Raw genomic sequence first — 27174 nt, 5'->3', positions numbered from 1 at the left:
GTGTGTGGGCAGCGGGGCCCAGAGTTTCCTCCTTAAATTCTAATCAGAAGTCTAGAAAAATGTTCAAAGTAAACTATGCTCATAAAGTTTGGAAAAACAAACAAAAGGGAGTGGTAAATATACCACACAATACTCAGAAGCACTGAGGAATGGAATTTCCTTATTTATCTTAAAGCATATTGGTCTTACCAGGTCCCACCTACTACATGAGCTGGGGGAATGTGTCTAGCTTGTTTCAGTACAGTTGTTTAAAGCAGGAAGACAACCAATTCCAACAAAGCCTGTTCCCTCAGCGAGGCAAGTCTCTGAGAGCCTACCTTTCTCCCACCCTATCCGTATGCCAGCAGCTGTGTGTTGTGAGGACAGACCCATATGACCTCAGGATATTGTTGAGATACTCAGCTAGCTTGGCCTTGTCCTGGACCTGTCGTATGTGCAGGCTGGTGGTGACTGACATACTGGCCCTGCCCCTGGCATTCCGGTGTCCACGGCTGACCTTAGCATTCATTCTAACCTGTGGCCTAGTTTTGCTTCCCTTGGCTAGAGCCTGAGGGCTGCTCTCCAGCTGGCTCAGCCTCCGCTTGTCTTTTGCTGACCCCATGAGCTTTACTGACACATTGTCTACCAGGCCCTAGCTGGAAGGTCTGGGCGAGGAGGACACTATGCCCCACCCTGCAGGACTACGGAAATCTAATTGCTCTTAACTAAACCTAGGACCTAAGAGAGGCTCAGGAGTCAGTGAATCACATCTCCTTGACCACTGAATTTTCTCCACATTATCTTGATAAGGAGACCAAATTCCTACTTCTTCCTTCCGAGGTAGGATAAATCTCCTATCTCAAAGGAAGACCATTAAGCCAGGCAGATGTGCTGCACGCTTTTAGTCCCGACACTCAAGGTCTCTGAGTTTGTGGGAGGCTGGCACTGGCTTAGGAGCTGCAGGAAAAGCGAGCTTGGGTTTTTCTCTCTTTGACCTGCTCTTTGCCTGGAGCTCAAACTGGGGTCTCAGGCCTGTGAACGTCTTAGGAGCGGAAGATGTGATTTCACATGCTTATCGGTTTCTGTGGCACGAGTCTTGCTGCCTTTGGCTTCTTCTCTTTAGCTTCTATTTATATTTTCAGTGCTCATCCTTTCGGAGAGCAGGCAGGCCAACAGCGGCTACCATTTCACGAGCTCCCCGAAACACGGGAATCACAAGAACCTAATCACTGCCTTTTATGCTTTCTAAATCTCTTCTCTTCATTTTCCAAAATAGATCCTTTCCCCGCCTTTCCCCGCTGCCTTTTCTAGAGTTTTCCTCAATGCCTTTCTGTCAGTAGGTCTTTTCCTTCTGAGTCCTCACATCTGCTCTAATTATAAACCAGCATGCACCGTGGTGGCATATATTACCTTCCCTAGGCTGACTTCCAGAAAGCACTGACAAAGAAAGAAGGGCTCTGGAAGAAAACCGTGTCTAGTTTAAGACGAAGCAAACTACTGTTGCCGCCATGGTATTTAAAGAAATACAGAAAAAAAGGGAGTTTGATTTTGGGCTGAGGAGGCCTTTCACCTCTTGATAAGGTAGAAGCTTCCTGGGACAAGTGGCATTCATTCTAGTCACCTTTGTAATCTTACCCCTATCCTGGCAATGGATTAAATGGCATCTCTACTGGCATTTCAGAGGCCCAAGAAATAATGGTGACTTATGCCTGGTGTCCTTGTTGGAGCTTACCTGGGAGCTCACTTAAGATTTTAATGTAGTCTCTTCCCAGTGTTTTTCCTTATAAAAATCAACCTCTTCTTTTTCCCTCAATCATCAAGTGAGGGAAACCACCCTTTACTTCACTGTTCTATAAGCAGTTGTTATATGCTCTCCTGTACATATTGTGCAAGTATTTCTATAAAGTCTTAGGCATTTCAAACGAAATGCTGTACCTTAAGCCCAGAGGACAAAACAGTGTGCTGTGTACCTGGCTGTGTGTGTTGTTACTCTTTTTTGTCAGTACTATGGGTTGAAGATACCCTTTCACATCATTAAACCTCTTTCCAACAGTTACTTCTTACTCCACCACATGGCTGACTGTCCTGTAGTGGTCATGGGAAGAAGAAACCTGGATTGAGGAATTGCCTAGATTAGACTGTCTCGTGGGCATTTGTGTGGTGCATTTTCTTGCTAAATGGTTGGTGTGGGAGGGACCCTTCCAGTGTGGGCTGTGCCACTCAGGGAAGTTGTACTAGGTGGTATGAGACAGTTGGCTGAACTAAAGCCAGGGGAAGCAAGCCAGGAAGCAATGTTCCTCCGTGGTCTCTGCTTCCGTTCCTGCCTCCAGCTCCTGCCTCTAGTTCTTGCTCTGACCTCCCTCAATGATGGACTGTAACCTGTAAGACGCAATAACCTTCTTTCCTTTGAGATGCCTTCAATCAGTATTTTACCACAGCAACAGAGGGCAACATAGAACAATGGTCAAGTGTCCATTTTAAAAATCATCATGACACTTCTATATCCTTGTTGGTTTAAAATCTACACCCAGCTCTATTTCTTCAAGGTAGATTACCATAGAGAGAATTTCTTAAACAAGATATATATTGACTTTAATCCGTGGACATACACTCCCGAATCACTCCAGTACATACATTTGTTGTTTTATCCATGAAAAGTGAGAATGAGCTGTGAATATAGCACCTTCGTAGAGTACTTCCCCAACATACACAAGGCCCAGAACAAAAGAGGGAGATGGGTATTTGTCTTATTGACTTATAAAGGTCCTTTATATATGACAATCCATGTCCTTGTCATAAAAACTGTCATGTAAATGCCAATATTATTCCGCTTTTTCTACTTTTAATTTTATTATGCATTATTTTAGGTAGATTTTTAACAGCTTTAATCTAACACACCTTTGCTTTTTATTTCATGGGTAGTGAGTTTGATGTCCTGTTTATAAAGGCATTTCCTACTTAAAAGCAATCATTTTCACTTGAATTCCACTCTGGTTCCTTTATAATTTCTTATTGGTGTTGTTCTTTCTTTTTGTTAGCATGGTTTGGTTTTGTTAAGGCTCAGACTGACTTTGAACTCACTGTATATCCCAGACTCACCTGTCTCAACCACCGACTACAGAGATTACATATAACTATCGACACGGCCAGGTTTCCATCATATTTTAAAATATATAGACTACCATTTCAAATATATAGGGGAGAAATATACTCTAACTCACATGAATTAAGTAATTTTTTTTCTTTTTTTCGGAGCTGGGGACCAAACCCAGGGCCTTGGAGTTAAGTAATTTTACCCTGGTGTCTTTACTAATGAATCCCATACTTTCTCCACTAACGTGAACTGCTATCTTGTTTGTTTGTCTGTCTATAACAGAGTTTCTGGATTTCCCAGTCTCTCTAAGCATAGTAGACTACTACTTTTTTTTCTTTTTTTCGGAGCTGGAGACTGAACCCAGGGCCTTGCGCTTGCTAGTCAAGCGCTCTACCACTGAGCTAAATCCCCAACCCCAGTAGACTACTACTTATCAGCCACGTATACTATGATTGTAGAGCACCAGACCTTCCCGCATGCTTTCCACATCTCACTTCTGCCAACCATTACGGAGTCTCTGCAGGGCAGCTGTCTTCAAACCCATGAAGCTAAAGCTCAGGGCAGTTCACTGGCATGAGGCCCCCAGCAACATCTACACACAGGCCTATGTTTTTGTAAACTTCAAAGAATAAGATATTTCATAACAGTTGGTTGACTGCTGCTTATGAAGAAGAAAATCTTTTGTGACAATTTCCCTGAGTCAGATCATAAAAATGGAGGTAAGTGGAGGTGCACTTAGCTGGGTTTTGTAGTACATCCTTCTGTGGTTCCCAGGTTCTCTCTCCTGCTAGGTGATGCTGTAAGACAGGGATTCTCAATCTGTGGGTTGTGACCCCTTCCTGGGTCGACTGACCCTTTCACAGAGGTCACATGTAAGATATCCTATATGTCAGATGTTTACATTACAATTCATAACAGTAGCAAAATTATAGTTATGAAGTAGCAATGAAATAATTGTATGGTTAAGGGTCACTACACCATGAGGAGTTGTATTAAAGTGTCACACCAAGAGGAAGGGTGAGAACCACTGATCTGGCAAGTTAGTAAGTAACGTTCTTCAATGGTCTATTGTGTGGATCATGCCAGCAGCATAACCAAGAAAACAAGATCAAAAATTTGTAGCACTTGAAGCCAATCAGTGGAGATATTCTTCCAATCTATCAAAGTACACATTTGTGAGAACTTAGTTCTCCTTTCCAGTTGATGGAGCAGAAGTTTCCTACTGTGAAGACTATCCTTGATAACTCACTGGTTTCAAATACATAATCATATTGGTTTTGTGAAACCTCAAAAAACAAGCTAACCAGCATTCTCGTTGTTTCTAGAACCCACATCTGTACTGTAAATTTCTGCTGTAGCTCTCACAGAGAAGTATCACTCTTCCCTGGGTTTCAGAACACCCTACAAAAGTGATCGTCTCCACTCTAACAACTGTAAAAGCTGAAGACATTTACTAAAAAAACAATAGTCTTCTGATCATTTTAGAACACACTGTTTTTCTCCCTTTCATCCCAACCCCCATTCTCCCCATATCTGATCCCCATCCCAGTTCCCCTCCCCACAACACCTTTCCTACCCAGTTCCCTCCCTCCATCTACTTCTGAGTAGATTCACGTACCCTCCATTGAACCCCCCCCCCCCGCCTTGTTACTTAGCTTCTTTGTGTCTGTGGATTGTAGTATGGTTATCCTGTACTGTAGGGCTGATGTCCGCTTATAAGTAGTGCATACCATGCATGGAAGACATGTTCTGATCATACAGAAGAGTCAAAGCTGCAGGAGCAAAGCCTTACAGAGGTGGCTTTGTCCTTCTTCTTTCAAGAATGCTAGAAGGTTTGAAAGACTTGTGTAACAAAAACTGTTCAACCCCATTTTCTACTTTGCTTTGCATTATTTTTTCTTAAAAGTTCCTCCTTATAACAGAAACTTCAGACTCAGAAAAGTACACAGTAATTTTACAGATGATAAAATGAAATACGGAGAGGTCAAGGCAATGCTGGTTAATATACTGTCACTAAATTAGGAAAGACTGGCCTAGAATGCCTGTAAATGACCACACTCTGTTTTATTGCGTCTTATCTCAACTTTATAGTTGTAGGGACATTTGATTTTTATGTGTATGGGTATTTTGTCTGCCATCTTCCATGTATGTTTGTGTATCACTTGTGTGACTGGTGCCCTCAGAGGCCAGAATAGTGTGTCGGATCCCCTGGAACTGGAGTTACAGATAGGTGTGAGCTGCCATGTGGGTGCTGGGAATTGAACCTGGGTCCTCTAGAAGAGCAGCCAGTGCTCCATCTCTCCAGCCCATTCTGAGGACATATTTATCTTCTTCTTCCTTTTTTTTTTTTAAATTGAATAATACAACTTGGAGAACTTTCCAGTACACAAGATACTCTGCAGGGGGCTCTGTGACCACTGGCCAACAGATTAACAATCCACAGGAGGCAGGAAGGCAGTGTGGGTCAACTATCAAGTATAGTGCTGATACTTGGTCTTGCTAATTTTTGACCATATTTTAGGAAGGTTCTTTTGAACCCTTTCTTTAAGTAGGCTCCAACTAAGGCCCCTGTCCTGGTTTTGGTCTGCCCAGCCCAGTCTTAGCAAACATCCTTCTCTTAGCCTTCATATATCCTCTTAAAAGTCTCCATGTGGGGTTGGGGATTTAGCTCAGTGGTAGAGCGCTTGCCTAGCAAGCGCAAGGCCCTGGGTTCGGTCCCCAGCTCTGATAAAAAGAAAAAAAAAGTCTCCATGTGTGGACTCTTACCCAGGCCACAAATCCCTAGCTAGCATTGCTGAATTCACAGTGAATCTGACTCTTTCTTCTGGTACAAAGTACCATTGTACCAATCTTAATGAAAGCATTCCTCGGTGTTTTATTAAGTGTCAGAATAATCTTTCCTTCAGCAGTGCCCTCACACAGTTCTTTTATATATTTTTCATATTTGTATAGTTGTAGGTGGGAGAATGAGCCAGGAGTGAGTTGCTACATTAATCTCCTTGATGAAGAACCCTGTAGTGGTAAATAATAGAAAAGGATGCAGGGGACCAGGCACCATGCCACACTACCTTCTGCTACTCTCTATCCCCTGAGGTCTCTCCACCTCCATGGCTAGCCCCAGGTGGCTGTTGGCTACTCCCTGGCCCCAGCAGCAGTTGCCCTCTTGAGACTCTCTGCTGTGAACTCTGTTCACAATCCCAGCATCCACCCCCTGTGGTTAGAGTCACAACTCCCAGTAACTGGTTAAAATCAAAACTCAATAAGCTTGTAATTTATCAACCAGATTTATATCAGTAAATTCTCACTCCATAAAATGTCCACACAGTAAACTCACAAACAGTTGATATTGATATAAACTGCCCACACCTAGCTAGATAAGACAAAGTATCCTATCACTTATATTCATAACTACCTGTGGCCAATTAAAGCCATACAGATCTGGGTTGTCCTTCTCTGCCTCCATCTTGGTTCCTTCTCCCTCCCCCCCCCCCCCCCCCCCGTCTCTCTCTCTCTCTCCTCACAAGAACTCTGTCCCTGCCTTTCTTTTTCACTGCCCAATCACAGGCCTTGCCTTATCTTGTGCCTGCATATAGAAAACTATCAACTCTACTCTAGGAAACAAAGGTCAAAATGTCCTGAATAACTTACCTTAGCTTCTGTTAACGTGTCTGTTTGTGCAGAAGCCCCTCCAGCTAACTGCTTATTTTCATTTCTGTACAATTGCTTGCTTGCCCAAAGCACCAGTATGTGGTGTGATTTTGCCTTCAAAACTTCAAAAACCTGTGTTCTGGCTACTCAGGGCCACAGCTAGGTCCTCTAATGCCTGGGTGTGGTCCTAGCCAATTCTAATCAGGAATTGGCTATGAACTGTATCTTAGTGGTCATCTCTGGTGTGCTACCCATTATTGCTAAACCCATAAGTCTATGAATTTCTGTAACAAGAACTCATTGTTTTAAGACTTTATTTTATAATTACAATTAAAAAAAACAGTAATGGAGATATAAACAGTGACTGAGAGAAACTACCTAGGGGAATGCAGGGCAGAGAAAAGAGCAAAATGGTGGAAAAGCAAGTGGACTTCATGTGACAGTCATGGGGTGGGGAATTTTGAGCTGATAGAGGTTGTCTGGGTTGATCTCAAACTAGGTACACTGGCCTGAGGTAGATGACCTTTGGTTAAGAAAAGTTCCTGGAGGATTTTAATTTTTAAATATTTTTTTTTCAGGACAAGATTCCTCTGTGTAGCACTGGCTGTCCTGGAACTGGCTCTGTATACAAGGCTGGCCTAGAACTCAGAGATCTGCCTGTCTCTGCCTCTCTGCTGGAATTAAAGCTAAGAGTGTGTGTGTGTGTGTGTGTGTGTGTGTGTGTGTGTGTGTGTGTGTGTGTGGAGAGAGAGAGAGAGAGAGAGAGAGAGAGAGAGAGAGAGAGAGAAATGAGAATGAGAATATATATGTGACCACCAGCCAGCAGGTTCCTGGAAAACTAATCCAGATTCTTGGCAAACAGCAGGCACTTTAAGAAATCTGCTTTCCTAGTAAACAGAAACCTTTAGGCTTGTTTCCAGACAACAATCCTCTGTTTACCCAAAATCCTTCTGTTTAGGACACTGTCACTAGCACTGCCATTTTGGAGGCAGCAGGGTTTTAGACCTGACAGAATTTGTATTTTGTTGTTGTTTAGTTGGTTGACTTTTGAGACAAGGTCTCACTCTGTAGCCCTGGCTGACTAGGAATTTGCTTTGCTTTGTAGACCAGGTTGGCCTGGAATTAACAGCGAGCTGCCTGCCTCTACCTCCCTAATTCTGGGATTAAAGACACGGACCACTGTTCCCACTCCTCACTGCAGTTTTTTAAATTACTCATTTTTGTGTATCTGTAGATATGTACATATCTACAAGTACCACAGTATGCTTGTGGAGTTCCAAGGACAACCAATCTGTCTCTCCCAGGATGAAATTCAGGTCTTTAGTCTTAGCAGAAAGCACCTTTACCTGCTGAACCATCTCTCTAGCCCTGTAGGCTACTTAAGCTATTTTGGAAGCAAGGTCTCACTGGCTGGCCTGGAATTCAAAGCTAAATAAGCCCCTGTGGCATAAGTTCAAAGGTATATATCATCAAACCCAGTTCTGCCTTTAAAATTACATTCCTTTTTTATGGGATGGGTGTACATGTCACAGTGGACATCTAGCGATCAAAGGACTTGTAGGAGTTAGTTCTCTCCACCATGTAGGTTCTTGGGATTAAACTCAGGTCATCAGGCTTGGTGGCAAGGGCAACTCTATTTTTAAAGTCCCATAATAGATAATTGGATTGTAATAATAGAGCTTTTTCAGATTATTTTTTAATGTCCCTAAAGATAGAGATTAAAATATGGGGGAAGAAAAGGTTCTGGTATCTTGCTTTTGTCTTCAAAGAATCTGCTTAAATTTCCTTTCCAATCCCAAAGTCAAAGGGTAGGACTCTTAATTTCGTGACATCTGTAAACTGGAAGGTCTTCCCCCACCCCTCAATTATTCTTTTGTAAAATAGTAAAGAATCATTTTCTGGGTCTTTCACCTTCTATCTATAACTGGCTTATCATAGGATCTACTTTTTACTGCAGGGTTCAAGAAAGGCTCCCACATGACAACCACATAGGAACTCTGCAGAGAAGGAGATACATGTAGCTGGCAGCGCCTTTCCCATTTGCTTTTGAGGGGGAAAGGAGTTAAGATGGGGGTCCTCATTTGCTGCCCAGGCTGGGTTCCCAGTTGCAGCGATGTTCCTGCCTCAACCTTCCATTTTCCAGGGATTATAGGCATGAACCAGTCTCAGCACAGTTCAGCACACTGTGGTTTGTTCTGCATAGGAACCGAAAACAAGGCCTAGGAGAGAGGCGGGCAGGAAGGGCCTCAACCACAGGGATGGAAAGGGAGGAGGAACTCTCTCACAGGGCGTAGTGGAGCCTGGACAGACGGACAGTGGAGCTGCAGACCTGGGGAGAGATCAGTAGGCTTCCTAGCCTCTCAGCTCTGCTTGGGGTTTCCAAGGTGACGCAGCCATCAGGGCTGTGCCAAGGGCCACCATCCGGCCTTCAGTATATCAGGGCGTCTCTCCTCCACTGACTTCCTTGCCGTGCCCTCCAGGTCCCTCCACTTCCAGCTCATCCACCAAGAGGGTTAGGGCGGCGTCCTCGGGTCCCAGCAAAGAGGAAGAGGCAGGGTGAAGCCGGTGCGGAGCAGGGGAGACTGTGGGTAGGGGTGGGCGACCGCCTGAGGATACTGCGCAGCGTGCGGACCCTCAACCCTCGGTCGGTCGCGAGCCTCCCGCCTCAGCAACGCCGCCCTGCGGGAGGGCGGGGGCGCGCGGCCGGAAGCGCCTTTCCCGGAAGGCAGGGGGGCGGCGCCGGCCTCAGGGCGGCTCGACCATGGCGGCGGCGCGCCTGGTGCTCACTGCCTGAGCCGAGCCGCGCAGCGGGAGGATGGCCTCGCTCGGGTCAGCCGCGGCTGGGGAGCCGGCGACCGGAGCTGAGGCGGAGCCAGGTCCTCCGGCCCCGCCGCCACCTCCGCCGCCGCCACCCGCTCCCTCGCCGTCCGCTCTCGGGCCGTTGTTGCCCCTGCAGCGGGAGCCGCTGTACAACTGGCAGGCCACCAAGGCGTCGCTGAAGGAGCGCTTCGCCTTCCTCTTCAACTCGGAGCTGCTGAGCGATGTGCGTTTCGTGCTCGGCAAGGGCCGAGGCGCGGCTGCCGCCGGGGGCCCGCAGCGCATTCCCGCCCATCGCTTCGTACTGGCGGCCGGCAGCGCGGTCTTCGACGCCATGTTCAACGGCGGGATGGCCACGACGTCGGCCGAGATCGAGCTGCCGGACGTGGAGCCCGCCGCCTTCCTGGCGCTGCTGAGGTGAGCGGCGGCGGGCGCGCGGAGCCGGTGCCCCGCGGCCTGGAGGGAGGCGGCACCCAGCGGGGCCTGCGCCGACTCCCGGGTGACCTTGGGCTAGGGGAGTCGGCCTCCCTGGGTTCCTCCCCCGCAGGCGATGCTGGAGAAGGTCGGCCAGCACTTACAGTAAAATCCAGTGTCGCTGTCCCAGCTGTGTGCGCTTTGCTGTTGAAGGGTGCTGTCACATTCCAGTAGCGGAATTGTCGCCAGAATCAAGTGGGCAGACTAGAAGAGGCAGGCTGTCCTGATTTCCCACTTGCAGGATTCGTTTTTGTTTAAAGGACCAGGGTAGATAAAGGGTCTTAGAGGACTGGTGTTTTCAGGTTCTTCGTGGTTTGTTGTCAAGAATCTGGAAAAATTTTAGTCATAGCAGGTAGCTGACCTGCTTCAAGTTTCTGCAGACACGATGACATTTATTGTGTTCTAAAACCCGCCACTGGTGTTAAGAGTTTGCTTTCTGATGATCTGAGGGTAGGAGCTGATTAGCTTTCTTTAATGGAAGGGAATAGCATTTTGGCGTTGTTTTTAATCACAACAGTCCTGTTAGGGAGGCATATCCTGTTGTTTACCCCAATTTTACAAATGGGATTGAGTCCCAGAAAAGTAACTCGCCCAAGGTAATCGAGCCAGCTCCCAGAGGACCATGTGTGTTTCATTATCCGAAGATGGTTTTGGCTGCCTGGGTGATGTGTTGTTTTTAAGATAGCAGAGTTTTGAGTAATTCTGACGTAAACAGGCAAGCCAGTGGAACACCAGAGTCCACAAAGGCTCACAGCTTCATCAAGAAGATGCGTACAGAGTGAAATACAAAGTTCACACAAGAAATAAATGTTAAGTTCCCATTAATAAATGAATAAAGGATAAGAGAAATAGAAGAGAAAAAAATACAGCTAAAGAATGTTTGACCTCATTAGTAAATGAGGAAATGCAAATTAAAACAGTAAAGTGCTTTCACCTTTTCATGAGCCCCACCATTTAGAGGGTGGAGATGTGGGTTTTGGTTTTTATTTTCTTGGACCAGGACTCTGTGTAGATTTGACTGATTTGGGGCTCGATATGTATTCCAAGCTGGCTTCGAACTCAGAGAACTTATCACCCCCAGAGTGCTGGCCCACTGCACTCTGGGGGTTTAAAAAATGACTGTAAGAACACTTTCTGACCAAGATCATCATAAAAAGCCTTTGAAAAATAGTTGGATGCCTTAGATTTCTACACTTAGAAAACATTAAATTATTGAAAAAAGTATCTACAGCATTCTCCACAATAATGTAGAGAGAAATTAAGCTAAGGGAATAAATAATTCAATAAAGAATCATAGGTCCACTTGATTGGAATATAATGTAATCACTGTAAAGTTTATGAAAACCAGGTAATATTATGGGCAATGCCCAAGGTAGTATTTTGAATTTCATGCACCATAGTAACAACTGAAAAGAAATGGAACAAATACACACCTGGAGATAGGATAGAGGGAAACCCCAATATGCCAAGTTGTGTTGGACTAGAAAGTGGATCATAAGTGCCCTTTTCTCTCTTTCCTCAGATTTTCTAGCATGTAGTTCATTTGTATTCATGGGCTTAGATATGCAGCCTGCTGGCTAGTATTTGAGTCATTTGGATTTGGAAGTTGACTAGGAAGACTGGACATAGCTTGCTTAAATTGTGTAGTTTAGCAGCCTTTCTTAAAATGATGGGCCAGAGAGGTGGCTGAGCGGGTAAAGCCTCTGTTGCCAAGCCGGAAGGATGGCCTGGGTACCTGTGGCAGCGCAATGAAAGGGGAGAACTTACTCCTGCAAGTTGTCCTCTGACCTCTCTGTGTACTCTGTGCACCTGCCTCCATACACATGCAGGAAAACATACAACAGAATGGTTCTTTTGCCACCCGTACCATGATCCACTGGGATGCTAAATTAATTATTAAATGTCTCCTTTTGGTATCATATTTGGAGGTGAAACCTTAAAGCATTTTTTTTTTTTGGTTCTTTTTTTCGGAGCTGGAGACCGAAGCCAGGGCCTTGCGCTTCCTAGGCAAGCGCTCTACCACTGAGCTAAATCCCCAACCCCCTTAAGGCATTTTTAATACTTTTCTTAAGTGAAATTTACACTGGCTAAATTTGAGAATCATGGAGCTAAACTATTGGGCACTCTTTTATTGATAGGGCTAGAATAAAACTATGGAGGGGACTATTTCATACTTTTATTTATTTATTTATTTTCTTCCTTTTTTCGGAGCTGGGGACCGAACCCAGGGCCTTGCGCTTGCTAGGCAAGCGCTCTACCACTGAGCTAAATCCCCAACCCCCATACTTTTATTTTTAATTTGTATTTTCATTGAAGTGCTAATCAATTTTAATAGGAAATTAATTTTAGAACCCTTGAAATATAGTCATATTTGATCCCACCCCCCTTTTAAATTAATTATTTTCCTAATAGTCAGGTTCTGGTCATTTTTCTATTCTGAGCTGCATATCTAGACTAATTTTTACTTAGGAATTCATTATCTTTAAAATACTGTGGGACAACAGGTGGTGGAGCCTGCTAAACTGGAAAAGTGAGGTAGCTGAGGCAGACTTTTATTGTCTTTACAACCTAAATTAATCACCATTATTTTCTGAACTTCTGAACTTAGATTTTAGACTCTTCAATAATCTGATCACTGGAAGCACTCACTTACAAATGATGTTCTTGTCCATTTGACATATACTGGGTCTCCCTGTGCAGCTGCGTTTTCAGTGTAGATTCAGCAGTGGACAAGAAAAATCCCTGGTCTCACAAAGTGAGTAATGGGAACTGGGACACAATGTCAGGACTGACAGTGTTTTGAAGGAAATGACGAAGCCACAAAAGAAGGCTTAGAAAAGGGGTGGGGTGGGCCTTAATCTCTCCGGTTAGAGAAACTACAAGGGTAAACTAGCATGGTTTGAGTAGATAAAAAGAAAGCCATAGGTGAGATGGTAAAAAAGATGGGACAGGGATTTGGGAGACTGAGGAAGGCGTCAGAGAAAATGCAGAGTTTTCAGTGGAGTGCTGCAGTCCTATTTAAAAACCTCATGTGCCTGTTATTTGGAGATTAGACAGGGGAGTAAAACGGGAAGCCATGATAAATTAAGAGGTCGTACTCTACTCAGACATGAGATGGTGATGCATTGCCAGGGAGGCATGGATGTGCTGAGTGGTCAGATTACGGTTATATTTTGAAGGTGGAAACAGAGGAAGTTAAGAATGAATGGTATTTAAATGATTTAACTGAACGAGATTAACTTGGGAGAGAAGTGGATCGTCGTGAAGGGACAGGGGTGAATGAACCCTGAGACCTGGTAGCTCATAGAGATGTAGGAAGGGAAGGGAGATTTGACAAAGCAGGCAGCTGTCAGTGAAATGAGAAAGGAAGCGGGAGCCTGGCATCCCGAAAGTCAAGTCAAAGAGAACACTTGGGAAATGAGAGTGGAAAACTTTGTACTGAGGGCTGGGTAAAGGGAAGTGAATTTCTGAGGGTGTGGCGGGTGAAAGCTGTTGATTTCTCTGAGGTGGGAAAACACTAATACCTGCGCTCTCACTCAGGAGTCCTTGGAGAGGGGGGGTTCTGGCCTTGAGTTTTGCTGCTCCTCGCTGGGGTGGAGGTCTCAGTTTTCAACCACACTGGAGCTTCTGCGTTTGTCTCTGTAGCCGGGCTCCTGCTGTCTTTGGACTTAGCTGTTGGAGTTGTTAGCACCCACTCCAGGATCCCTGTCACTGGAGTTTCTCTCTGTATGTAGGAAGTGGTTTGGTGGATGACGTTTAATGCTCTACAGCTGTTAAAGGCCATTGTGGTACCACCTTGCTCTTTCCTCTGTCCATTCGATGTCCCCACCTAATTCCTGGTGGCATTTTCCTTCTTTTAATGCCTGCCTTCCAAGGCCTCTTCTAACTGTATAGCTTCTACCTAAAAGACAGTAATTACTATACGCCAGGTAATAATTTGGGGCTTTACTTTTTTGATTAAATCACTGTTCCCTTCCCCACAGGCAAATTTGTACCTTAGCTCATTTAATCTCTCAGTATGTTTTGGTTACATGTTACTCTAGAGCAAACCATTCCAACAACTGGTGGTTTTAAACGATCATTTCATTATCTTTAGAACCGTGTGGGTTGATGGGATCACCCAATTTTGGCATATATTTAAGGTTTCAGGAATTGATTTCGGATAACATCTTGGGCTGTGGTCATATGGAGGGTTTGACTCAGATTCTGGATGATTTTCAAGTACTTTGAGGTCATTTCAGCAAGCTTGATTTCTTGAACAAAAATAGGAGCTTCCAGGTGTTCTTAAAGTGTAGGCTAAACTGATGCGTTTGCGCTGCTGCATTTTGCTGACTAATAATGAACGGGAATCACGTAAGCCAGCAAAGATCTATATAACAGTGTTAATATTACAAGGCATGACTTAATGTGGGCTTCTTAAGTGATTATTCTATCTCAGTGTCTGGTTGATACTTCTGATCTTATGGCACTACTTTTGGGCATTCATGTAAACTTATTATGGACAAAGCTATCTTACTCTCTTGTAGCTCTGTTATCTACCCCAGTGCCTGATGATATACATAGTCCCTCAAAAATGTTTTTGAATAAAATGGATCATTGGTAAACATAGGATCTTTTATGCACCTGCCCCACCAACTGTTTTTTCTAAACTTGATCTAAGATCAATTTTTCATTCTATCCTTTCAAAATTAGTTTAATTCAGGGCTGCAGGCCTGAATTTGGTTCCCAGAGCTTGCATCAAAATGCCAGATGTGGTAAGCATGTACTTAGAGTCCCAGTGCTGGTAAGACTAATTTAGGAGGAACCCTGGACCTCCCTGGCCTGTCTGGTTTAATTAGTGAGTTCCAGACCACTAAGACTCTGCCTTCAGAGGAGATGGATATTATTCCAGAGGTTGGCCTCCACACCCACCCACCACATATATGCACCCACACAAGAACACACGTGCATAACATTCTTTTAGTCAGGTGTGGAGGCACACGGGTGTACCCCAGCATTTGGGAGGTGGAGGCTTGAGAATCAGAAAGTCAAAGCCTGAAACAGCTACAGAAGACCCTATCTTAAAAATTTCTTAAGTTGTATTAAATATAGCCTTGGATTTTATCTTGTTGGAGACCATCTTTGGGGTGGAGAGAAAGAAACAGAAATACTTTGTTGGCATTTCTCTGTGTTTTGTGTTCCTGTCCTTAAAGGTTGTGTCTGAGAACTTCAGTTGTCTCTTCAGAATCCAGAGTTGAGCCTGTTACATTATGGTGCCTGCTGTGCAGGCCTGGCAGTCTGAGCTGAGCACATGGAGGTGGAAGGGGAGAGCCAATTCCCCAGAGTATTTTACCTTCATGCATACTGTGAGATCATGCTAATATCACATATAGTTAAAATTCAAGTGCAAGGAATTGTGGTAATGTCATGTTTATGTTTTAGTTATATTTTCTTAGTTTTTCTTTCTTTTTTTTTTTTTTTTGGAGCTGGGGACCGAACCCAGGGCCTTGCACTTGCTAGGCAAGCGCTCTACCACAGGGCTAAATCCCCAAACCCCTTAGTTTTTCTTAATAAAATAAAATTCTAATTGGGGGCTTGAGAGATAGTTGCGTGATTGAGAGTACTTACTGCTCTTGTAGGCAACAAGATTTGATTCTCAGCACCCAGGACAGATCACAACTGCCTGTAACTCCATTCCAGGGAACCTTCCTAGGTTAGGTCTTCAGGCCTTTGCAGGCTCTTGCATGCAAGTACAAAAACTCACTCAGCCTTGTATACATAATATTTTATAAACAGATCTTTGAATAAAAAGAAATCCTGATTAAATATATTTCAGAGGACATATGTAAATGAAATATGAATGAGATGATTCTTGAATTTTTAGTAAGCTTTTATTAGAAATAAGAATACCAGCCAGGCAGTAGTGATGGTGCATGCCTTTAATCCCAGCACTTAGGTAGCAGAGGCAGGCAAATTTGTGAGTTCAAGGCCAGCCTGGTCTACAGAGAGAGAGTTCCAAGACAGCCAAGGCTACACAGAGAAAACTTGTCTCAAAAGCAAACAACACAAACAAAAAACAAAAGAAGAAAGAAATGGAAAAAAATTAAAATACACCTCCACCACATTGATGTTACTTAGAAACTTTTGCCTAGAATGTTAATATGTGTACTCATTAAAACTTAAATGTGCGCATACTTTGTCTAGAACTTTTGTTCTATAGGGGAAAATTCCCTTTTTTATTGTTTGTAGTCCAGCATTTACTTTTTAACTTGCATTCTCAAAAATAATTTAAAGCATCTTACAAGAAATCTAAGGATAAAAACTAAAATAGCACCAAGTAAGGTTAATGCAAAAAATAGTATGTTGTGATCAAGCTGAAATTGCAATTTCATTTGTAATTGTCTTAGCAACAAATGTAAAAGTAGGAAATTTGCTTGATCAGTTACAGTTCGTGATGTTGCTAGATTTAAAAATAAATAAACTACATAGGAGATCTGTACTCTACTGCTGAGAGCAGTAATGAAACCGAACGTCCCAGCTGAGTTGTCTGTATAGAGAAGGGCTACTGTCAGAATGGACAGTGTGCCGAGCAGTGGCTTTAGACAGACGACTCTACTGTAAGAACGACTGTGCTCCTCGATATGAGCTAAAGCTTATCACTGAAGTGGAATTTTTATTAAATTCAGTTCGAATGTGAAAGATCACATACAGAATCATCTAAAACACAATTCTTTTTTGTACCTGGAATGTCTTCCCAGATGTTTGAGGCCAGCCTAAATTGGAGCTCCCAAACATAGATTCACATAGAACCGTGTACCTTAGCTTTGTGTCCTTGTCCTCCATCTCCCTCATCTAAAATGATTGTTAATAAACATGAAAGACAATATGCCTGTTACAAGAAAGGGAGAGGGTTTGGAATGGCCAATGTATAGAAAATAGACAATGTATTTAGAAGTTGTGTGGATAAAATGAGACTGGCTAAACGTGGGGCCCATAATCCAAACCACAGAAGGAGCCTGGTGGAGCCAGGAACTGTTCTGGTAGAACCCCACCCCCTACAAACCGGTAGTAAAGAAGTGGGGGAAGGGGGAGCCTAATGCCTAAAACACAAATTAATGTAAAGGCTCCATGAGGTTGCAAAGACTGTCCCTCAGCCAAGTGCTTATGACAGCTGAAGGTTCCTCTGTAAATCTGAGCAGACTGCCTGGCAACAAATAGAACTGCTGGTATGATTTTAGAACCTCTAGTTAAAGCTGTCATAATGACATGAGGGGCCCTTGATCTCAACCAAGGTGCTGGTCATCAGCTTCTACATACCCAGAACTCACAACCTAGCCTTTGCATTTTCAACATGTATTTACCTGGAAACAGACCAGCTACTAACTACTGAACTTGGAGATATTGACCACTTGACACACAGAAAATCAGAATGTGAATGACAAGACAAACAGAACAAAAGATTTCATGGAAGCACAGACTTGAGGGAAAAGAAGACTTAAAGTTTTTACTGCGTGTCTTGGAAACGAAAAGAGGTTTTGTATCCATGAAACTAAGACATAAAGTTGTGAAGGGAGGAAAAAGGAATAGTCAAGAATAAGGCAGGAGTTTTTAGGAATTTGAATGTGATTGCTAGGGAGAAAGGTAGGGCTATAAGCAAAGGAAAAGAAATACTCTGCCAGTTATGATGCACTCCTTTAATCCTGGCTTGGTCTATGACATGAGTTCCAGGACAGCCAGGGCTACACAGAGAAACCCTATCTCAAAAAACCAACCAACCAAACAAACAAACAAAGCCACAGAGAAAGAAAGAAATATTCCAAAATACAAAAGAAAAGTAGATCATATATTAGTAAGCAGCTAACATTTACTCGTTAGTTTTTGTTGGGCTCCATTGAAAATGTTTTATGTTTTAACTTGTGTTCATTCTCACTGCAACATTACAGATACTGTTATTTTCCTCTGTGGAGAGTAAACCATGATAATATGCTTAAAACCACATACCAGATAAATGATAGCACTGGTTCAGACCCACAGAATTTCTTTCTTTTTCTCCTCACATGTAGTGTTGATAGACATTTATTGAGTCCATTGATATGGAACCTGTGCATACAGGTCAACTGGATTATTTAATTGTTTTATTCCTCTAAAGCACACTAATCTGTGGTCATTGTGCTAATTTTGGAATTGCTCTGAAAGGTTTTAAAGAAGGTTCTGATAACAAGACATAAATGAATCTTTTAACATTTAGAGCTGTGACTTTAGCTAACTGTAGATTTCCTCAAGTGAATGTCCTTTGATGAGGGAGACATTAGTGAACCACTATTCTTGTAAGCAGCTGTGAAGTGCTACTTGGAGCCCAAGGTTTGACTTAGGGACCTATATTTGTATGCCTGTCTCTTGAGCACCTCTTACCCTTCTGAAAATGGAAACACTTTGTACCTCTGAGGGGTAAAGATCAGATGTCTGTGCAGGTGCCTCTTACCTAGATGCAAATTTCAGGGCTTTTTCTTTTGTTGTTTGCTCATTAAAGTTTAATTCTGATGGATTGCTTGTCTAAAACAATGCTGATTGTCTATTTAAATTTTTAATTGCTTTCAGGTTTTTGTATTCAGATGAAGTTCAAATTGGTCCAGAAACCGTTATGACCACTCTTTATACTGCGAAGAAATATGCAGTCCCTGCCTTGGAAGCACATTGCGTAGACTTTCTCACCAAACACCTTAGGGCGGACAATGCCTTTATGCTGCTAACTCAGGTAAGTAAATATAGGTAAAAATAGTACATAGAAGCTGAACATAAGCTGGGCAGGGTGGCACACACTTTTAGACCCAGCACTTGGAAGGCAGAGGCAGGCAGATTTCTATGCGTTTGAGGTTGGCATGTCTTCAGAGTGAGTTCCAGGACAGCTGGGACTGACTACACAGAGAAATCCTGTCTTAAAAAAACAAAACAAAAATCTGTTTGATAGATCTTTCACTTTATAAAAATGCACTAGATTTCTTTAAGAATGAATTCTGGTTATAGACTGGATCCTGTACTAGAAGGAAAATGTTACAAAAATAGGACCAGGTCAAAGTTACAAAACTGAAATCAGCCAAAAAAAAAAAAAAAAACCCTAAGAAATATTGTATTAATTTTGTACTTACCAAACTAGTAAAGTTATGGGAGACTATCCTCATTCGTAGGAAATTTAAAAATTCATAATATATGCAACTTACTTTCCTGGCCCACCCCTACTAATGGGTATATTTGCTCTCCCTACAAAATATAGGTTTGTATGGAGGGAAAGAATGAACAGATAGAGTAGGTAATTTTTAGGTATGTAATCTGGAGATATGTATGTCTCTGTGTGTGTGTGTGTTCCTTTAAATTCTAAATTTTATGGGAGAATTACATAAAATAGTTAATATTAATACTTTTTATTACTTAAAGCTAACATTAGATTGGTAAAGCAAATTAATATAAACAAGCTCAATGTGTGCTCCAAGAAGAACATTTGTTCAGTTGTATCTGAATTGCTCAATCTGGGTTGGAGAAACGACTCAGTGAAGTGCTTGTAGTAAAATCAAGAGAACATGTATTCAAATCTCTTAACATTCACATGAAAGTCACATCAGCATTGATGGGCAGAGACAGGTAATAGCCAGCCAGCTATGAGCTTCAGAAAGGGACCCTGTTTCACAAAAATATGGTGAATAGTGATAAAGGAAAACCCTGGACATCTTCTTCTGGCCTCTGTGTGCACATAAATGGGCATATACCCACATACGTATGCTCACATGTAGTGTACATATGTGCACACACATACACAGAAAATGATTGAATCCTTTAAAATTAATTTTACTGTGACTAAAGAGATGGCTCAGCAGTTAGAGAGTATTCGCTGTTCTCATAGAGGACCTACAATCAGATGTAAATGGTCTCAAACTTCGTAACTCCAGTTCAGGGAATCCAGTGCTCGCACTCTCTGTGTTCTGTACAGACACACACAGTACAATACATACAGTATACATACCTACATGCATTAAAACACTCATAAAAATAAATAAACCTTTAAGAAGAGAATTTTATTTAAAATTAAGTGAAGACATCAGTCATGTCAGGTTATGGGTGTCATTTCTGGTATAGTTAATTAGTTGGGTACCTGGAGCTCTAAAATTCTTATACAGCTCCCATTTCTACAGGAAATGTTTTTTAAGAATTTGTGATCTCTTTAGTTGATGTACTAGTTTCCAGGGATGGTAAGACTAAAGTTGTAAGTACTAGACGGTAGCATATCTAACTAGATGACCTTAGATAAATAAGTGTACACCACTGAACTGCTTGATGTGCTTTACCTAGAGAGTTTGTTAAGGATCAGACTAAGTAATACATAAAAAAGTAGGTTGTAATGTATATGCATATAAAAATAACAAGATTGGTTGATCCCGTGAAACATTAGTGTTCCTTAGCCTTCCGTTTCTCATTGTCAGTATTTTGCATAATTAGCAATTGCAGCTGTATACAGTATCAACTTTGTGCACAGTCTGAGGTAAAGTAACTGAAAGTAAGATGACTGTTTATTTGTTGGTCTAGGCGCGGTTGTTTGATGAGCCTCAGCTGGCCAGTCTTTGTCTAGACACCATAGACAAAAGCACAGTGGATGCAATAAGTGCGGAAGGCTTTACTGATATTGACATCGGTGAGTTCCCAGTGATCAAAATGTTTACCTTGGAAGAAAACACTGTCCTGTTGGACTATGTGTAAGAGGGTGTTCTCTCCAAATGATTGAAGGTCCGTCTGCCTCCTTAAGGAGTGGTACTTCTTTCCATCTTAGTGAGGTACTCTTGACAATCCTCACTACCTCGGTGTGTCCCAAAAAGTACCAAACAACTAAGATTGTCCACCATCTTCCTGGGATTGCCCTAGGGTCCTAGAGCAAATAAAAAGAAGAATGAAATGTGATTGTCTTGTTAAGTAGCTGCTAGTTAGAGATGCCAAGGAACAGAATATGGGAACATTAAGACTTACCATGTTAGATTAGCTAGCACGTAAAGGTAACTTTAGCCATTCTAAGTCGGTATCTGATCTGTGGAAACTAATTACTTGATTACTATGAAAAACTAGAGACATTACCTTAAATCGGGGTTGGGTCAGGAAATTATGACAAAAGAGGTCTGGTGTGAGCCATTAGCAATGGATGGTACTTGGACTGGGTATGGCTTAGTTGAGTGCTTGCAGGACATGCATGAGGAGGCCGTTTCCCTTCTCAGCACCACAGGAAACAAGGTCCTGAGTAGTTAAAACAACAGCATTAGGCTTTAGAGACGGGGAATCACAGGAAGTAGGTGGCAGAGAAGAGCCGACTGATTGTTCCAGATGCTAGAGGACCAGGAAGTCGACAGGCTTAGGATTTGAACTTTGTTCTGCAAGAGAAGAGAGAACAAATGTCCATACTTTATCTTTTTATGGTGAACTAGAATTAGGTGTCTTCAGTCCCTTTCTTTAGGGATTGAAATTCATATATATGTTGCCTGCTTCATTTGTAGGTTTTTTTAAAAAGGCATTTTGTACAAAACAGTCAAAAGAGAAATGTTAACTTCCAGGGCTGGGGATTTAGCTCAGTGGTAGAGCGCTTGCCTAGGAAGCGCAAGGCCCTGGGTTCGGTCCCCAGCTCCGGAAAAAAGAACCAAAAAAAAAAAAAAAAAAGTCTGATGCTCTAAAATTTTTGTATTCTTCTTATTTACAACAGGAATTTAAATATATATTTTAGATCTGATTGCTGAAACTTAAACCCCAGAACTTAGTCTTGATTATTCTTTTTCATTAGCCCCACATGCAGTCTCACCAGTAGGTACCCATGACTTCACTTTGCAAACAAATCCTACAAATGACCATTCCTTATCTGCTGCTACCATATGAGCGTTCTTTCACATTGGGATGACTTAACTGAAAAAATCAAATTGTATTACTTCCGTTTCCACTGTAGGAAGAATATAGTTCAATTTTTCATAACTCCTAGAAGGTCAGGCCCTGTGTGCGGCCGAGGTTAGGCTTGGCTGTAGTAACAAACCCCCAAGTGCTGTCTGGTTCAAACACAAAAACAAGGTCATTTTGTATCCATGGTCCACAGAGCATGTCATCAGCAGGTAGCCCTCTGGCCTGATTACTGCCTTATCTTGGTAGCAGATGGGAGGGAAAATATCCACATATTATAAGACACTTGGGGCTAAAAGAAATAGCATCCTTATTTCATTGTCCAGAGCTCAGTCACATGATCCACCTGACTTCACGGCAAGCTAGGATGAACAGACTAGTTACTTCCTAAGTCAAGATAGAACGCAATTGTAATTAACAGCTCAAACTCAGCACAACCGGCCAGTCTCCTGCCTCTCAGCATTCCTGTTCCATTTACACCCGACAGGAGTCATTATCGTTCAAGCCTTTCTATTTGTTGCTCATTCTGACCAGACTCCCTTTACCTTGAATATTTATATGGCTACCTGTTTTTAACTACTCAGCTCACAGGTTAACTAGACTGCGATAGACTATCTTAGACCTACTTAATCTAATAACTAAATAAGATCCCTGTTCCTTCACTCTAGTTTATTTTTTCATATTTATCGTACTTGAGAGTCTTAACTAGGTGTCTTAAGTGTTGTTTGCCTGCTTTCCTCCTAGACTGTATACCCCTTTAAGGCAGAGGCTTGTCTTCTTTACCCCACTGTATTTGCAGCACAGAAGACAGCAGAACACAGTATGCGTTAAGTTAATACCCTGACCAGCTACGATAACATGCTGTCTCTGCGTGTGTGTAGTTTTCAGTCAGGAAGCCGGGATGATCTTTTAAAACATAACTTAGCTCAGCTTACACCACTGCAGTGAGTTGTGTAAGAACTGACGCTCACCCTTTTCCAGCGGTGGAGCACTTCTCTTTTGTAGCTGGAATAACATTCCATTGTCAGCTTACCTGTTCATTGCGCAGTGCCCTGGGAGGAGTTTACACTTTGTGATTTACTGAAGGGCAAGGGCTGGTGGTAGTTGAGCTGCTAATGAAACATTGTTTAATCTTGATTGTTTCTTGTTAAGCTGTCAAATGCTCCATTGTTTTTCATCTACTCCTGAACTCACACTACCTGTGTCTGAGTGCTTTACATGTGGCAACTGTAAATATTTTTATAAATAGCTTTTATAATTTTCATCCTTGGGATGAAATCTAAGAGCCTAGGAATCTTTTTTTTTTTTTTTTTTGGTTCTTTTTTTCGGAGCTGGGGACCGAACCCAGGGCCTTGCGCTTCCTAGGTAAGCGCTCTACCACTGAGCTAAATCCCCAGCCCCGCGCCTAGGAATCTTAAAGTGTGGGTGCTTAGCTGAGTCGATTTGCTGGTTTGTTTAACACACCGTGTTGTATTGTGTTTATGACTCATAATCTTTTGTGTTTTTATCATTGTAGGCTCAGCTATACTTTTTTTAGCCAATAGAAGTCAAGATAGAACAATAGAAGCCTGCAGTAGGATTTATGTATTCCTCCACCTATTTCCACACCGTAGGCCAGTTTGCCTGGCATGTACTTGTTGAACTTGGGAATTCTAGAGAAAGTGTAGTAGCTAAGAAGATAGGGGAACCCCCCCCCCTTTTTAGGGTTTGAGCATGTGTTCTAGAGGAAGAGAGATGCTTTCGCTTTTTTTTTTTTTTTTTTTTTTTTTTGCTTTAGGAGAAAGATTCTTTGTAACATGGAGATAACAAAATGAATTTGGGCCAGCAAGATAGCTCAGCAGGGAAAAAGTGCTTGCTGTTGAACCTGATATCTGGAGTTGGAGCCCCAGAGCCCATACAGTAGAAGCAGAGAACCAGCTCCCGTAAGCTGTCCTCTGGCTGTGCACTGTGACATATGCATACATACAAGCATACACACAAAATTTTAAAAATAACAAAAAAAAATTCTCACTGTGCCAAGAACAGAGTGATGTGGTGTATATCATACACCAGGATTTAAGTTTATTTTTAACTCAAAGTTATTACTGAATTAGATAAGAGATTTGTTTTTGGTTGAAGAGATTAAATATTGTTTGTTTATTTTTTGAGACAGGGCCTCACTCTGTAGTCCAGACTGGCCTTGAACTTGTGATTCTCCTGCCTCTGCATTTGGAGACTGAGATTATAGAAGCTAGCCACCATGCTGAGATCACTGTGTATTTTTAAAATTTATCTAGTTTTATTTTATATGCATTGGTATTTTGCTTGCATACATGTCTGTGTGAGGATGTCATATCCTCTGGAACTAGAGTTACAGACAGTTGTTAGTTGCCATGTGGTTGCTGGAAATTAAACCCAGATCCTCTGGAATAGCAGCCAGTGCCCGTAACCTCTGAGCCATCAACCTCTGAGCCATCGCTCCAGCCCCTCATTGTATATACTTAAATAATAAAGTAGGTTAATTTTCACTTGAGTTGTGAAAAACAACATAGAGCCTTAGTTCAAACTAATTTGCTCAATGAAAATGAAAATAAAGACATTTGATGTTAAAAAACAAATCCTGGGGAATCGCTGGGATGAGGAAAGGTGGAGTGATGACCCGAGGGCTAGCCCAGAACTCAGACGCTAAAAGGCCTGCTCCCACTGTTGGTCCTTTGAGTCCCATATTACCACTTGCACACCATCCGCATAAGAAATAGTAACTCGGGGCTGGGGATTTAGCTCAGTGGTAGTGCGCTTACCTAGGAAACACAAGGCCCTCGGTTCAGTCCCCAGCTCCAAAAAACAGAACCCAAAAAAAAAAAAAAAGAAATAGTAACTCGATGTAACTTTTAAAAGGAACTTTTATTTAACCAATTATTAACATATTGTTGAACCCCTATTTGCTCTAAGGACTGATATCAATGTTACCCTCCTTCGATAAGCAAATATTTGACTTGTAGTTGTGAATGTATAGACTTCAGAATATATTTTTTAAAATAATTTTATATTTATTTCTGAGTGATTTATTACTCATGTGTAATGCTTTAGTTGAGTTCTGCTATGTATAAATATAGCATGTTTTTAATTAAATTTAAAATGTAAGGCAGCAAGCCTTGGAAACAGAGACTTCTACAGACCCTCCAACCAAAACTTCTGACTCCTCCTCCTCTCTTGCTATTTTACAAGTGTCGTCTAACATAACTTTTGTTAATTGAGCCTCTTCTCATTAGAATGTAAATTCTGTGATAGCAAGGACTTAACTTTTGTTCAGTGATTTATCTGTGCACAGAGTACCTAGCAACAGTGAATGCTTCAGAATAAATATTTGTTGGGGTTGGGGATTTAGCTCAGTGGTAGAGCGCTTGCCTAGCAAGTGCAAGGCCCTGGGTTCGATCCCCAGCTCCAAAAAAAAAAAAAAAAGAACCAGAATAAATATTTGCTGAGTGGATTGTATTTGTAATCTTCACTAGTCTTTGTGAGTAACTTTGATGCCTATTTGTTGCTTACTATTAATTTTCTAGCTATCTAAACATGTTTAATAAATGGCATGGCTATATCAGGAGTTCTAAGTGATAAGTTACCTGTTTGCCATATATAGTTTGTTTTAAGAATACTTTTTATTTATTTTTTGACAGTTTTAAAAAAAATATGTGTGTTTATTTAATTCCTTTAGTGTTTCTAGTATTTTAAAGATAAAGCCAATAATTTTTATTAGTTGACTAATACAAAGTACTGGGTGTTATTATGGTAGCCCTTCCTTGTTCCCTTCCCACCAAAGCCTGTCCCCTTACTCCTCTTGCTGCTCGTCCCCACCAAGCCCTCTTCTGCTTCCATGGCACATGCATTCCATTGCCCTCTCTTTTCTCCTCCCCTGAGGTCTGTTGTTACCACTCCAAGGTCCCCTTTCTTTTTTTTTTTTTTTTTTTTTTTTGGTTCTTTTTTTCGGAGCTGGGGACCGAACCCAGGGCCTTGCGCTTCCTAGGTAAGCGCTCTACCACTGAGCTAAATCCCCAGCCCCCCCCTTTCTAGTTATACACGTGCATGCCCAGAGAATTTAGGATCACATAAGAGAGTATGCTATATTGTGCATTCAGAGTTCAGTTTGTCTCATTTAAGGCGATTGCCAGTCCCATTCATTTTCCTGCAAATACATTTTTTTTAACAGGTAACTAGAATTCCAGCATAAATCTTTCTACTCAGGATCACTTTGTCTAATATGGGGACTTCTGTGCTTCCATGAGCATTTTAGATTGGTTGTGCTAGTTCTATGAAGAATGTCATTGTAGCTTGGGTGGAGCTCATACTGAATATGTAGATTATGTCCAGTAATGTTTTCATAGTATCAATTCAGCCTATCTTTGATCATGGAAATACCATTTTCTTGTGTCTTTTTCCTTTAGTTTTTAAAGTTTTCATTTATTCCTTTTTATACAGCTATTGTGAATGAAATGTCTTTTCTCATTTCTCTCTTGACATACTCATTATTTACGTATAGACAAGCTGACTTTAGACTGCCACCCTATGGTAGAAGGATGGAGCTGACACCCTTAAGTATTGTCTTTCCCCACACATGTGCTGGGATACATGCGGCACACACACACACAGTTTAAAAGAAAAGCTACTGATTGTTTACGTTGGTAAGTAACCGTCTAATTGTGGGCAGTTTTTCAGCCTAAGGATTTTCTGATGGAGTCTTGAGGGCCTTTTAAGTGCAGGATCATGTCCTTATCTGAGGAAGGACTTCTTCCTTTCTTACTTAGATTCTTATCTTTTTTCTATAGACTTTGAGCCCTGTATTGACTGACTAAGAGTGGGGATAGTCAGCACCCCTGTCTCAATCTAGGGTGCAGAGGAAATAGCTTAGTGGTTTCCAACTTGGTATAATGTCTATCGGCTTGTCATGTACAGCCTTTGTTATGGTGAAAAGTGTTTCTTCTATTATGTTTTCTTCAGGACTTTTATCATGAGGGCTATTGAACTTTGTCAAGAAGCTTTCCTCTATCCGTTGGGATAATTGTGTGATTTCCGTCTAAGTCTGCTTTATGTTGCATCATCCTGCTGGCTGGCTTACACTCTGTTGTTACATCCTAGAGTTCTTGGAAGCTTTGCTCATTTTTTTTCCTATATATCAGGATGTATTATTGTCTCCACCTGGACCTCCATTCTTGATATTTTCTTGTCTTCTAAAGATGCTTTCCACATCTTTTTATTTAGTTAGCTCATTTCCAGAATTTCTTTTTTTTTTT

The 27174-nt window shown here is 42.0% G+C and overlaps 1 protein-coding gene across 5 annotated transcripts in view; it reads left to right on the top strand.

The window, feature by feature from the left end:
- Positions 1 to 9462: 9462 nt before the first annotated feature.
- Positions 9463 to 27174, top strand: part of Btbd1 (BTB domain containing 1) — a 37483-nt gene continuing 19771 nt past the window's right edge. For 2 of the 5 annotated variants that reach the window (XR_015685311.1, XR_015685313.1), the window contains exons 1-3: positions 9463 to 9955; positions 18590 to 18746; positions 20567 to 20672. Coding sequence is in view for 1 of the 5 variants with exons in the window: in NM_001011932.1 (NP_001011932.1) it covers positions 9537 to 9955; positions 18590 to 18746; positions 20567 to 20672 (682 nt within the window). In the remaining 4 variants the exon portion in view is untranslated. 5 annotated transcript variants of the gene reach the window in all.

This window comes from Rattus norvegicus, chromosome 1 (genome assembly GCF_021556685.1).
Source record: "Rattus norvegicus strain SHRSP/BbbUtx chromosome 1, alternate assembly SHRSP_T2T, whole genome shotgun sequence".
Lineage (NCBI taxonomy): Eukaryota > Metazoa > Chordata > Mammalia > Rodentia > Muridae > Rattus > Rattus norvegicus.
The sequence above is the reverse complement of the archived record's forward strand: the minus strand, read 5'-3'. Positions and strand labels throughout refer to the sequence as shown.